Here is a 13,905-nt window from a genome sequence, read left to right as displayed (position 1 = left end):
CCACGGGTGGAAGAATCCTCAGAACTCTGGGTGTGTGCTAGGAAAGAATGAACGAGACCTCTAGCGTTCACTCGGGTTCGGAATCTTCTGGAAGGACCTTAGCGTTCGGGATTACAGGTTCCCCCCCCCCCCCCGCCCCCTGCTTTTTGAAATTCAGCGCCATGCCGCTTTGCTTTTATGAAAGATCTACACTGGTGTCTGTTTTGCTGACCAAAAGAAATTCCAAGAGGACTTTTGCTTCTGTGGAAAGGGGTGACAAGCGGAAGTTGCCTTCAGCTTTTGCTTTGCCACCGGCCATTACGGAGGCAGCGGGCACCCTGAGCAGTGTGAGTGGTGCCTCCAAGCTCCTTCCCTGGGGGCCTACCCTCAGCATCTCAGCCTCAAGCCTCCACACCTTTGAGCAGTATCTATGAGCATCTGTGCTTTATCTCGATTTATTTTGTGCATCTGTTAGCAAGATGCGTCCTAAGGTATCAGAGAAGCCTAAGGGAGAAAGTTCTCAGGTCTGGGGACACCCGCCAATTTTTGCATTATAAATGAATGATAATCGCGTCTTCGCATGACACCGTGTTGGCTTATGAAAGGTTTTGTAGGAATGCTCTACTTTCGGATAGTGGGGGAAACCTGCATGTGTCAGGAACGGGGCGAGGCCCTCCGAGGGACACAGAGTCGAAACCTGCGTGGCTCCTGACTTTGGGGACTATTATGTTACTACCGAAGGGACGAAAGCAAGTACGGAGATACAGTGCAGGAAGGCTGAAAGTGACACGGGCCAAAAGTCAGGCATGAACTGAATAGATGGAGCATGATGGAAATTCCCCGGAGAGATTATGGGATGTGTTTTGAGAACTCGCAGTGTTTGAGTTGGCTGGATGTCGCCAATCACGGTGAACCGGGATGCGTGGAGTGAGAACGAACAAAACCGTATCTGGAAGGACTGGAAGACACAGGTGGGAGCACGTGCACGCGTGTACTTGGGTCCGTGCGCGAGTGTGATGCAGTCTTGAGCTCGTGAGCCGCAGCTGTTCTGAGCGTGGGCGCAGGCTGAGTGCAGGGCTGGGGAGGGATCAGTGTGTTTGCGTGTGTGAGTACTAAGTATAGATTGGGTACTGCGTGGGTATTATGGGATGTGCTCTGTGCAGGGGTTGTTCTGGGCACATGTGAGTTGGGTGTACCCCGTGGGGGACGTTGGGGGCTCACCGTGTGTTGACAGCTGGGTACGTACTGGGGTGTGAGGGGAGTGTTGGAGCACATGGCATGTGACGGGGACGTGGGGGACAGTGTGTGTTAGAGGTGTTTCTGGGGGTGTGTTTTCAGAGTAGAGGAGGTGTACGTGTTTACGGAGTGCAGTGCGGAGACTGTAACTGGGCTGCTGAAGGCACAGAACCGGCAGCAGGAAGGAATCACAATGAGCACCTCTGGAAGCTTAGCAGGGGCCCCTACCCACCCCCTCACTTGAGGGGCCACCGCTCTCCTAACCCTGAGACCCCAAGAGGCTGCTGACCCTGCAGACAGAGCCAACCCACTTCCGGGAGGGGCTCTTGGCCAGAGGGAGTCTAAGAGGCTGCAAGAACGAAACGGGGAGAGACGGGTGGGTCACAAAGTGCCCTCTGCTTTCCTATCAACCAATCATTTACGGCCCGGCCGGCCCCGGGAACATCTGCCGGGAACTTGGCATTTTGGGGAGATCCGGGTGGAACAAGGCAGCTGGAGTCCCTCCTCACCCAACAACAAACCAGGCAGCCTTCCTCTGCCTGCATCAAGGCGTGATTACAGTCACTGGGCGATTAAATTACTTCTTCCTGTGAAGTGTTAGTGGCCGTCACTCCATGCACTTCTAAGCAGATCGCAAGCAGCTACCGACGCCGTATTTTGCGGGCGCTCCCTGACTGCCAGTTAATAACCCGGAGTTCGTCTTGCACACATTGTGGAATTGGCTTATGTGCAGAAGAGGAACGACCGGGAGCTGGAAGTCAGCACCATCTCCCTGGCAAACTGCTGCCCCCTTGATTTCACGGATCTGGGTCTTTAACACCAGGGTCTTTAACAAAGTCCGTAACATGGGGCAGGAAGGGTGCAGCAGTTAGCGGGGAGCCGGAGGAACAACCAAATGGGCAAAAGTGTGAGTTGGGAAACCGGTCGGATCGAAATTAGGTCTCCAGCATGCCCTACGCTTGGGCCACCGGCCGAAGAAGTTAAGTCAAGGAAGGTGGTTTCACTGCGGCTGCACAAACAATACCCCACCTAGAAAGAGAGTGTGTGTCCCAAGGACGCCAAAGGTGCCACGTACAGAGACATTCACTGCAGTGTTGTTTACAATAGTGAACTATGGGAAGATAGGAGATCTGGCAAGAGGGAAATGGTTAAGGCCATTGTTCTACATCGATAATAGTATTTTACAGCCATGGAGACCAAGGTCTATGAAGAGTCTGAGATCATATGAAAAATGCAATGCTATAGCTTTTTTAAGGGATAACAAAGCAGGCTGGAAAGGGCATATATCATGAGTCACAAGTATATAAAAACACGAGAGACAGAGCACACATCAAAATTCTAAGGGTGATATGATTATGAGTGATTAGTTTCCCTTTTTTTTTTACAGAACAGTCCACATTTCCCAAAATTAGTTTGTATTATTTCTATAATGGTATAAACCAAGGGCCAGAAAACTTGGTCTGTAAAGGGCCAGAGAGTAAATCTTTTAGACTTTGCAGGCCGTATGGTCTCTGTTGGGAACGATTCAACTCTGCTGTTGTAGTCTGAGAGCCACCAGAGACAGTATGTCGTGAACAAATGGGCATGGTTGTGTTGCAATAAAATTTTATTTATAATTTTTTCTAATGTTTATTTATTTCTGAGAGAGAGAGAGAGAGAGAGAGAGAGAGAGACAGAGTGTGAGTGAGGGAGGGGCAGAGAGAGAGAGGGAGACACAGAATCTGAAGCGGCTCCAGGCTCCGAGCTGTCAACCCAGAGCCCGACGCGGGGCTCAAATTCACCATGAGATCATGACCTGAGCTGAAGACAGACACTCAACCGACTGAGCCACCCAATAAAACCTTATTTATAAAAACAAGGGGCAAACAGGATTTGTCCCATAGACTGTAGTTTGCTGATCCCTGGTATCAGCCTAAATTATTCTTTTTAAAGGGGGGGACAATGACGTAGGATGACCGTTCTTTCATTAAGTTCTAGCTATTACCGAAAGTTAGCTTTCTGATCATAGAAAAGTCTGGGGAGCCTGAGGAAACGGTCCAGCCCCTGGAAATCACACTTGACAAGCAGGGTCAGGACACAAAGCACAGACGACTTGTTGGACCTAGGCTGAGGGAGGCTGTCATCCTCTCCCTCTCCTTGAGTCATTCCCCGTGTCTCTCTCTCCCTCAGTATCCCGCCCCATCAATTCCAGGACCAGGAAGACAGAAGACAGTGACCCTGAGCAGACTGAAGACCCAGGACAGGAGAAGGAGGTCTCTGTTCCACTTACATTGGATTCGAGGTCACCGGATGCAGGATGACCTGGGGCGCCCGGGTCGGCGTCTCTGGCACTGGCACTACATCTGAGAGGCAGACGTGAGAGTCAGAAATCCAACAAGGAGTCCACAGTCTCCCCCCAAAGACCTAATTGCTGGGAGATGGGGCAGCTAGTAACTTCTCACCAGATCATGGTGCGCCTGGGGCTGGCCAGTCCCCTCTGTCCCTTTCTCAATCACCTGTGCTTTTCCTGCTCAGAAGCACCAGTGTTCTAAGATGACATCCTGAACCAAATGCCCCACTCTTGACTAGGAGGCTGCCAGAACCCCAAGCCTCTGACCCGAAGCATCCACTGGTCACCTCCGAATCACCCCCCAACTCCTGAGTTCTCTTTGGGATGGTGAGGCCACTTGGTTTCACGTCTCCCAGTGCCCAACTCACCTCTGACCACCTCTCCCCTGCCACATGGGCTCTGGACCCCTCCTTACCCTGGCCTGTCCTTCTATTGCAGACCACCTCCTCAGGCCTTGCCCTTGAGCCTTGGGATCTCCTTGGTACCACTGTGCCCTTGGGGCCTCCCAGTCTTTCCTTTTCCACCTCTACATCCCACCATTATCCTGGGGTCTAGTGGTCCCACCGCCATCCTCTTTGAGCTTGCCCATCCCAACAACCTTCGCCTTCGTCCATTCCAGCAACCCACGCACCTCAGCAGGCTCGTTCAGAAGGGCCTGAGCGTGCACGGACTCACCTGGGAAGATGAACTGCTGTTTGTACTTGTAGTAGTGGGACGCTGGCAAAAGAACGAAAATACCAACGTGAGCACTGCCCCGAGCTGTCCCTGCAAGTAACAGATTGGGTTCCCACAGCCACCACGTGGGTTCCCTGCCCACCCTCGAGGGGTTCCAGATTTCTGCAGACCTTCTCAATGACAGGGGGCTGAGAGCATGTATAAAGGAAGCAGAGCTCTGGACATCCAAGCCAACCCTCCCACGGGCAGCTCCCGGAGAACAGAGAGTCACCCAGAGCACAATCCCATTTTTTGTTAACTGCACAGGGACACATACACACAGAGAAAAGTCTGTGAAACCATAATCTAAAATAGTCATTTTTTCCCCTCTTTGATTACAGATGCTTTCAAAAAATCCTTTAGGACACAATGAGATATCATCTCACACCTGTTAAGATGTCTACTACCAAAAAGAGAAAAGAGAAGTGTGGTGAGGGGAAAGAGAAAGGGGAAAGAGTGGGGTGCTGTGGGTAGGAATGCAAACTGGCACAGCCATTGGGGAAAACAGCATGGGGGTGCCGCAAAAAAAAAATAGCACTACCACGTGATCCAGCTTCTGGGAATATATCCGAAGGAAACGAAATCACTATCCTGGAACGATAATCTGCACCCCCGTGTTCAATGCAGCATTATTTACAAGAGCCAAGACACGGAAGCAACTCAAGGGTCCACTGATGGGTGAACGGATAAAGCAAATGGCACACGTACACACACACACACACACACACACACACAATATATATATACACATGTACATACAATGGAATGCAATTCAGTCTTTAAAAAAAGAAGGAAATCCTGCCATTGCAACATGGATGGACCTCGACGGCACTGTGCTAAGTGAATTAAGTCAGACAGAGAAAGATACTGTATGAGATCATGTAACATGCGGAATTTGAAAAAAAAAATTCATAGAAACAACCAGATGGGTTAGGGAACAGGCTGAAGCTGGTCAAAAGGTACAGACTTCCAATCAGAAGACAAATTAAGTCCTGGCGAGGTAACGCACATCATAGTGACTACAGTTCACAATTACTGTTCTGTATCTTTGAAAGTTGCTGAGAGTAGATCTTAAAAGTTCTCATCACAAGGAGGAAAATTTGTAACTGTGTGTGGTGATGGATAGAAACTTGGACTGTGGTGATCATTTCCCAGCACACATATGTACCAAATCATTACCTTGTGCGCCTTAAGCATATACGATGTTATATGTCAATTACATCTCAACAAAATTGGGAAACTGTGCATTTCCTGTGTTTTTCAAATTTTCTACATTGAGCATTGTATTAGTTTTCCTGTTGCTGCTGTAACAAATTATGACACACTTGGTGGCTTAAAATAACACATTTATCTTATAGTTCTGGAGGTCGGAGGTGCTGGAATAAGTCATAAGGGGCTAAAAGCAAGGTGTCGCCGGGGCTGGTTCTTTCCAGAAGCTCCAGAGGAGAATCCATGCCTTGCCTCTTCCAGATGTTAGAGCCTGCATGCACTTCTTGGCTCTGAGCCCACGACTCTAGTCTCTGCTCCCCTTGTCCTGACATCACCTCCTACCATCTCTGACCTTCTTGTCTCCCTCTTATAAGGACCCTTGTGGTTACATTTAGGATCCATCTGGATAATCCAGGGTAATCTTCCCACCGCAGGATCCTTAACTTAATCATCCCTGCAAAGTCAAGTCACCTATAAAGTCACAGATCCACAGATTCTGGGGTTAGAGCGTGGGGAGTTTGGGGGTACCATTATTCTGCCTACCACAAGCATGGGTTAATTTCTGTATTTAGGGAAAAAAGCAATTTCCTCAACTTCACTGCTGATTCACCCACAATTCATTTTACTCCCAGTGCTAGTTCCGGACATCCCCGAGGTTTCTAATGTTTACCCCTTACTCCTGTGGGGTGGAGGGCCTGGAGCAGGGGTGGGGGACAAGGGTATCGTGGGCAGTGGAGAGGCCACACTGAGCAGGAATGGAGTCAGATAGGAGTCCAAACTGGTGAGCGTGCTTCCAGAAGCAATTTTATTACCTGCAGGGACAACCTACAACTGCACGCTGACTCACCAAGCATTACCGCACTGGTTCAGAGGCTGGGGCCAGGGGTTGACAAGCCATGGCCCAGGGGCCAAATCTGGACCATCACCTGCTTTTGTCCATAAAGTTTTATTGGAACACAGTCACATTCATTCATTTGCATGCTGTCTCTGGCTGCCGACATGCTATGACGTCAGAGCTGAATATTTGCAACAACAGAGACTATATGGCCCACAAAATCTAAAATATTACCCTCTGGCCCGTTATAGAAAAAGTTTGTTGACTTCCGGTTTAAAGCAAAGATGAGCTGGACAGCAGGAGTAGGAGGCTGATCCTGTAGGGCTGAATCCTCACTCTTCCTTTGGCTATTTGTAAAAGCTTGGGCAACTCTCTCTGAGTCTCAGTTTCCACGGGATAATCACAGTCTTTCCCTCGCAGGGCTGAGATCATCATTCCATGAGATAAGAGTGCATAGTGGTGCTGAATAAGCATTCGCTGCAGCGAATAAGCCAATATCTTTCTAAGCTCTCTTAATAAACAGACAAGAATGATTTATAATTAAGAGAAAATCGGTTTCAAAGAGCGAAGTCATTAGCTGCCCCCGAGGCTGGAACTGATTTATTAACTCCCCAGGACAGAGAGGGGCCTGGTACCAGTGGGTGCACAACTCGTGTTTATTGAATTAATCAACTCTCTCCTAGCACAGCAATCCCCAAATATCCCAGATAGTTGGAATCCAAATGGATGCATTTCCTGATTCTGGAAAATGAGGTGCCCAGGGTGAGAAGCAACTCGGCCAAGGTCACAGAGCAAAGCTTTAAAACAAAACCAACCTCCAGGACTTCAAGGACCTTTCTTTCTTCTGTTAGATAACTTAGGTTTTGTTTTTTGTTTTTTCATTGCACGCAGTCAACAAGAGGCTAAAATTAAAAAAGAGAAAACTACCCAGGGTTCTCAAGAAGCTTAGCTGATCTCTTCCCTCCCCAGTGGAGACGGGGGATTCGGTGTCTGCAGCAAAGGATAGCCAGCAGTGACATTCTTTTATGGAGCGGCAGCTGGGCGAGGGACAGCAAAAACCGCTCTGACAAGGGACAGGGGTCAGGCAAAGGGACACTGGCGAAGGTCTCCATGCACAGAGCCAGCCCCCTCCCTCCTCAACCCCTCCGTGTGCCAGAGAACAGCTCGTTCCTGATGATGAATCCGAGCGGCTCCTGACTCCCTGGCATTGAAGAGGTCTTGGGAACTGGGAGTCCTCAGGTGGCTGGAGGCCAGAGAGATACGCAGGCCACTTTGAAGGCACTTCACTTCTACCCCAAAACCCTCCTTCCCTCCTTCCTTCCCTAAGGCCTCCCCCCAAAGCAGCCTGGATCGTCTTCTAGAAGGAAGGATGGAGGGTAAGTCACCTTCTGCCTACACCCTTTAAAGAAAATCTGGATTCCTGCCGTGGCCCTGCAAGGCCCGGCCAAGCCTCATCCCTGTAGCTCTGAGTCCTACCTGGTGCCACTTGTCCCTTATTCACGGCATTCGGGCCATGGGGACATTTTTGCAGCTCTTTCCTGGGGCAGGGCCTTTGCACATGCTCCCCTCCCTCTGCCCAGCCAACTCTCCCCCATCTTCAGAACTCAGACGCCTCGGACCCTTCAACCTCAACTTGCTCTCCTCTTGAACTTGCTGTATGGCTGCTGTACCGCCGTCCTTTCCCTTCATGGCACTTGGTGCAACTCATTTCAGGTGTGCGTCTGTGTGGTTAACCCGTCTCTCCCGCGAAGCTACAGACTCCATGAGAACAGGGGCTGTGGCAGGCCGAGTGAGGCCGCTCTGTCCAAGACGAACACATCCTAATCCCTGGAGACTGTGACTACATCCGCTTCCATGACAAGGGTCCTTCCAAGAGGGAGGCAGACGGGTCAGAGTTAGAGAGTCAGAGATGCGATCACGGAAACAGAGGTGGGAGTGGGGTGGAGCCGTGTGCAAAGGAACGCAGGCAGCCGCTGGAGGCTGGGGAAAGGCAAGGAAGTGGATTCCTCCCTAGCACCTCAGAGCAACCAGCCCTGTGGACACCAGTGAAACGGATTTTGGACTTGGGACCTCCATCACTGTAAGAGAGTACTTCTGGGCTGTTTTTTTTTTAATATATGAAATTTATTGTCAAATTGTTTTCCATACAACACCCAGTGCTCATCCCAAAAGATACTTCTGGGCTGTTTTAAGCCACTAAGCTTGTGACGATTTGTTACAGCAGCCATTGGAAACTCAAACAGGGCATGTCTGGTGTGCATATGGCTGTATACCTAGTGCCTTGTATACCACGGGTACATAGTAGATGTTCAATAAACATGTCTTATGATGGATGTAGTCTGAGGGCCAGAAAATGACTTGAAGAGAAAAATCTGCAGCCTTGGGCAGTGCATGAATTTCAAGTCATTCACTCATTCATTCATTCATTCATTCGAAAAAAACCCATTTAGTTAGTGCCTTAAGCTGTAGGCAATGTGTTGGCCTTCAGGTGTAGAAGCGTGAATGAAGCAGACATGTTTCCCAGTCTCACGAAGCTGATAATTCTGATTGTCACAGAGGACACGGACACTAAATAAGTTAATAAATGAACAAAATCATGGTAGGGAAGGAGCACTGTGGAGCATAGAGACGGAATCAGGGCAGAGTGAAGGGAGGTAGGGGGTGCTGAAAGGGAGGAAGCACACCCATAAGCCACCTGCCATGTCAAACATGGCCCCAGGATTCAGAAGCAAGTGGCGGAGAACAAGGAGGTCAATCATAAATCCTACCAAGCCTGTGCCTGACGCGCTTCGTTTTCCAACTAAAAACCCTTCTTCCGTATGTCCTGAGGTCAACACGTGAGCCAGATGCCTGTTAACCCCATAGACCCTTCTGGAAAAGAATGTTCTAGGTATCAGTCAATGCTGAGAACATTATGATGCCTAGGTATTAGCCAGAATAGTCTTCAAAAACCCAACATTTGGCAGGGAACCATAACCACAGCTGCCTTTCCCATCAACAGAGGCTTGTAGTCAAGGGCGTGACGGGTGACTAGGACCTTGTGTGAACAAGACAGGCACTTGTCATTCTGAGGGAATTCGGCTAAAACCTCCTAAGTCAAGGGAGAAGGTCTGGCTGCTCTTCTGGAAGGTCCCGTTTTGTTTTCCACTTCAATATTGCATTTTGTGATTATTGTTCAATTATGAAACGGGTGCGTTCCTTGGTACTCTATACGCTGTAGCAATGCATAAAATAAAATTTTTCTTCTTAGAAACAGCTGCCAGGAAGTTCTTGCAGGCTTTTTTGTGCATATACAAATAGACAAGTATATATACACATGCATATAAACATACAACTATATATAATTATTTTAGAATAAATAGGATTTTATTATACCGACTGCTTTGCAAATCACTTGTTTTCCCACTTACAAGACATTGTGTATACCTTGCATGTCAGGATATCCACAAAGAACCACCCCATTCTTTTTAAGGGTGGCTGAATATTTGGTTATGTAGATATATTACAGTGTATTCAACCATTCCTCTCTTGATTGTATTTAACCATTCCCCACTTGGGTTGAGTCCAAAGTTTTCACTATCTCAATGAAATCCTTACGTACAGATCCCTGTACCCTATGCAAGCATATCTGTATATAAAGTCTTAGAAGTCATATCACTGGTCCACGGAATGTACCTATAAAACTTTGATAGACAATGTGAAATTACCTTCTCAAAAAGGATTAATTCGATCCCTGCTCTGAATGCCAGGGTATGTGAGGATTTCATCTTGATTTCCACAATTCGGATTACGCCCCTATTAATTGGCAGTGATGATGAGAAACACCAGAAATGGTAGCCATGGCAATTTGTTATTCTTATGTTTATGTAATAATGGAACCAGCTGGCGTGTGTCAAGACCTTCAGCGAGACACTCGCTCTGCTCAACTCGGTACATGTATGATGAGGTTTGGTCCTTCCACGATTCTATGGAGTAGATGCTTTTATCATTATCCCCATTTTACAGATGAGGAAACAGAGGCACAGAGAGGTAACTGGTTTGCTCCAGCACGACACCGAGATTGAGCAATAGAGCTGGGATTCAACCCAAGCAGCCCAGCTCCAGAGCTCATGCTCCTAACTGCTGTTCTAAAGTGCCTGCCCTCAGAGGACCCCTCAGCCCACACCCCAAATGATGTCACTGTCATGAGATGCTCTGGAGTAGGTGCGGACCACTGGCAGGCTAGCAGCAAACGGGCAAGGACCCGTCCTCGGGGACCCTGCCCCAAAGAGTGAGGGAGTTAAGGGAAACAGTGATCACCCTGGGTTAGCCAGGTCTCTCACCAGCAGAGTCCTCTAGGGACAGAAAGAGCTGTGGCACTCTGACATACAGGTCTCCCCTCAGAGGTCCCCTCCCAGCCCCTGGCCCATAAGGAAGCAGTGCAGCAGTTTCCGGGGAAATTCCCTGAAGTCAGTGTCTGGGAATGGGATGGAGCAGGGGTAAGAAAGCGCCCAGACCCGCTTCCCCCCAGGTTTGGGGCGGGGGGAGGGTCATGGAGTGTCAAAGCGCCCTTCTTGCATTTGCCCCCTTCCAGTGAAGCAGAAATGGACCATCCTGCAGGTGGCAGGGGGAGCACCCAGTCCGTGGACACAGCAGGCGGTTTTTGCCTAATTGACTCTGGGAGGCACTCGCTGGAATGCTTCCAGCTGGTGACTCACATTATGGTCCTTGCTGGCTGCCCAGTGAGTGAGTAGTCCTCATACCAGACAGATACAAGACTTCCTCAGGCTTGAACATAACCAAAAAATCCCAATCTTGCAAGACTTCAAAATGTGCCCTCCTCCTATGGACTTAGCCCAGATCAAAACAGTGTGGGTAGGTGACAGCTTGTCCTTAAATGGGTAGTTGTATCTGGGTTTGGCCAGATGTGGGTTTGGGCCTTCATCTGCCTACTGGTCATTCCGTCATGGCTGATGAGGCTTGGAAGTGTGACCCGTGACCGCAGGACCTGGGATTTTTCCCTTTGCATGAAACCTGCAGGCTTAGGTGGAAATCAGTCCCTAGATCAGCACTGTCCAGTGGAACTTTCAGCGATGATAAAAATGTTCTATGCTTGCACTGTCCAATATGGCAGCCACCAGACACCAGTGGCTAATGGGTAATTAAAATGTGGCTACCGTGGCTGAGGAATTAAAATTTTAACTATATTTAATTTTAATTCATTTCAATTTAAATGGCCACAGGGGGCTAGAGAGTACCAGAGGGAACAACGCCGTTCTAGACTCTGGTTCCATGGCCAAGTCAGACCTCATCCCACCGGCCTCCTTCCTGACATCAGCTGTGGTGCTGCAAATATGGCTGAGCTAGAAAATCCTTAGGGCCCTAGAAGAGGAAGTGGGCTGGGCAGGACCTCAGAAGAGGTAGGAAGACTCTTAGGTCTGGCCCACCTGAGCAGAGAAAGATCTCTTTCTTAAGTCGAATGACAAAGGAGGCCAAGAAGCCAGAACATCTCATGAGTGGCTTCTCCAGCGTCTCATAGCCCGGTGCACAGTCTCAGATCCACAGCTAGGTACTCTGGAATTTATGAGCTGGGAGAACCTTCTGGATCCTCTCATCCATCTCATCCTCTGAGATCAGATAAAGTAATATGTGGTGACTGACCTGAACATAGTAAGACTCACCCGCATCTCTTCAACCCATCGCCTTTAAGCGTGGACCGGCTGGACACGGCTCTGGTTCGAACCCAACCTCCCCCTCCCGCGGTCCCCGCGATTCCCCAAATGCAAAGGTACCTGGCAGGTTGAAGTTCTTCTGCCTTGTGCACTGTGGGGAAGGGTGCAGGGGAGAAGGCGGCGTGGCACTGGGAGGGAGGGGGGGTGCTGGCGAGGAGGGCGTGGAGGACGTCGTGGATGAGGGGTTGCTGCTCGAGTCCGGCTGGTAAGGGACAGGGATGTGGTCCTGCGGAAAGAAAACAGGGCAGGGGACGGGGCAGGCACAGATGCAGAGACACGTGAGTGAGAGTGAGCAAGCAGGAAGGAACCCCACCCCGGCATCCTTAGTCCCCCCCTTTCCTCAGCCACCAGAACCTTCCAAAGTCCCACCTGCTTCATCATCCCCACCTGCAAGTTGGGTTGCATCCAGCTGTGGAAGGAACAGTTTCTGGCATCAATTTCCTGTCCGCTGTTTGGACTCCGGACTGAAAGGTTACCACATAATGAAAGCCACAGAGGCGACAGCCAAGCTCCCTGTGCCTTTTTGATTTTGGAAAGTCCCACGCCGAGGTGCCCAGAGTGCTCTTTCCATCCTAACACCTCTCCTCCCAAGTGTTTATTAAAGAATCGACAGCCTGGCTGCTCCAGAGAGAACGCGAAAGCATCTTCCCTCACATGTCAGGCAGAGCCAGCGTGGCCTCTGCTGGGCCCCGAACCTGCTCTAAGCAAACCCGAAGGTGGAACCCCCGCGTGCACCCTCAGAAGGGCCCTGGCGGCGGTGGGATCGGGAGCAGGCTTGAATGGTGTCCCTCAAAAGACCTGCCCCCTGGGAAACTCAGAACGTGAGCCTATCTGGAAAAAAGGTCTTTGCAGATGTCATTAAGGTACAGATCTCAAGAGGAGATCATTCTGGATTCAGGTGGGTCCTGAATCCCATTCCAGGTGTCCTTATAAGAAATGGGAAATGAGAGACACACACAGAGGAAAAGACCCCATGAAGACAGAGATAGAGACTGGATTGTCGCATCTATAAGCCAAGGAACACTTAGGATTGCCAGAGCCACCAGAGGTTAGGGAAGAGGCATGGAATGGATCCTCGCTCAGAACCTCCAAAAGGAACCAATCCCACACTAACACCTTGTTTTCAGACTTCCGGCCTCCAGAACTGCGAGGGGGAAAAAAGGTCTGTTGTTTAAGCTGCCCAGTTTGTGGTCATTTGTTAAGGCCGCCCCAGGAAACTAAAACCAGCAGGAGCCCGAGTCAGGCATACCCAGATTCAAATCCCATAGCCACCCCTTCCCCATACATTCTGGTCAAAACGCTTAACCTCTCCATCCCTCAGTTTTGCCTCCTGTAAAGTGGGAATAATGCCAGCAAACCTCAACATCATATAAAAGGGATTCCTGCCTCTCAATCTCAGCATCGCTGGAACTTTAATCTGCCCACTCACAAGACAGTGGTCACTTGGTCCCTCCATTACTCAGAGGTCCATCACTCTGACTGGTTCCGGGTGCCTGGGGATGGTTTTGTAGGACCTGGTTATTTTACAACAGGTATGTTTACCTGCCAAACTCTAGAGTCAGTGTAAGAAACACCAACCAGCATAGGAGGGCAAGAAGGGGGACAGGAAACGGGTGTTCTCCATCAGATGCCCAATGGGTGCCTATGCTGTGATGTCACCCTCCCAGAGCCCACTCACTCCCCCTGCCTCCAAGTAAGTGACTTCACTTCTGGGAATTTCAGTCTCCCCTTGTCCCTCACAGGGGCTAAGAACACCCACCTGCTGGGTCCGCTGTGAAGTTTCAATGAGGTTATGAATGTACCTACACCCCTCCCACTGGGCTGAGGCACTTTGTTGTCAACCAATGGTTGCGATTATGTTGACGACATAATTTGCAATTGAGCTTTTTATT

General features: G+C 49.7%; 1 protein-coding gene across 3 annotated transcripts in view; it reads right to left on the bottom strand.

Moving 5' to 3' along the window:
- The window catches only part of KSR2 (kinase suppressor of ras 2), a 432,076-nt gene that overhangs the window by 68,524 nt on the left and 349,647 nt on the right, over positions 1-13,905 (bottom strand). For all 3 annotated transcript variants that reach the window (XM_058691145.1, XM_058691143.1, XM_058691144.1), the window contains exons 10-12: positions 12,074-12,239; positions 4,220-4,261; positions 3,485-3,557 (exon numbers count right to left, since the gene is read on the bottom strand). In XM_058691145.1, coding sequence (XP_058547128.1) covers positions 3,485-3,557; positions 4,220-4,261; positions 12,074-12,239 — 281 coding nt within the window. The remainder of the gene's footprint in view (positions 1-3,484; positions 3,558-4,219; positions 4,262-12,073; positions 12,240-13,905) is intronic.

The sequence above is a fragment of the Neofelis nebulosa genome, chromosome 11 (genome assembly GCF_028018385.1).
Source record: "Neofelis nebulosa isolate mNeoNeb1 chromosome 11, mNeoNeb1.pri, whole genome shotgun sequence".
Classification (NCBI taxonomy): domain Eukaryota; kingdom Metazoa; phylum Chordata; class Mammalia; order Carnivora; family Felidae; genus Neofelis; species Neofelis nebulosa.
This window is presented reverse-complemented; position numbering and strand designations above follow the sequence as displayed.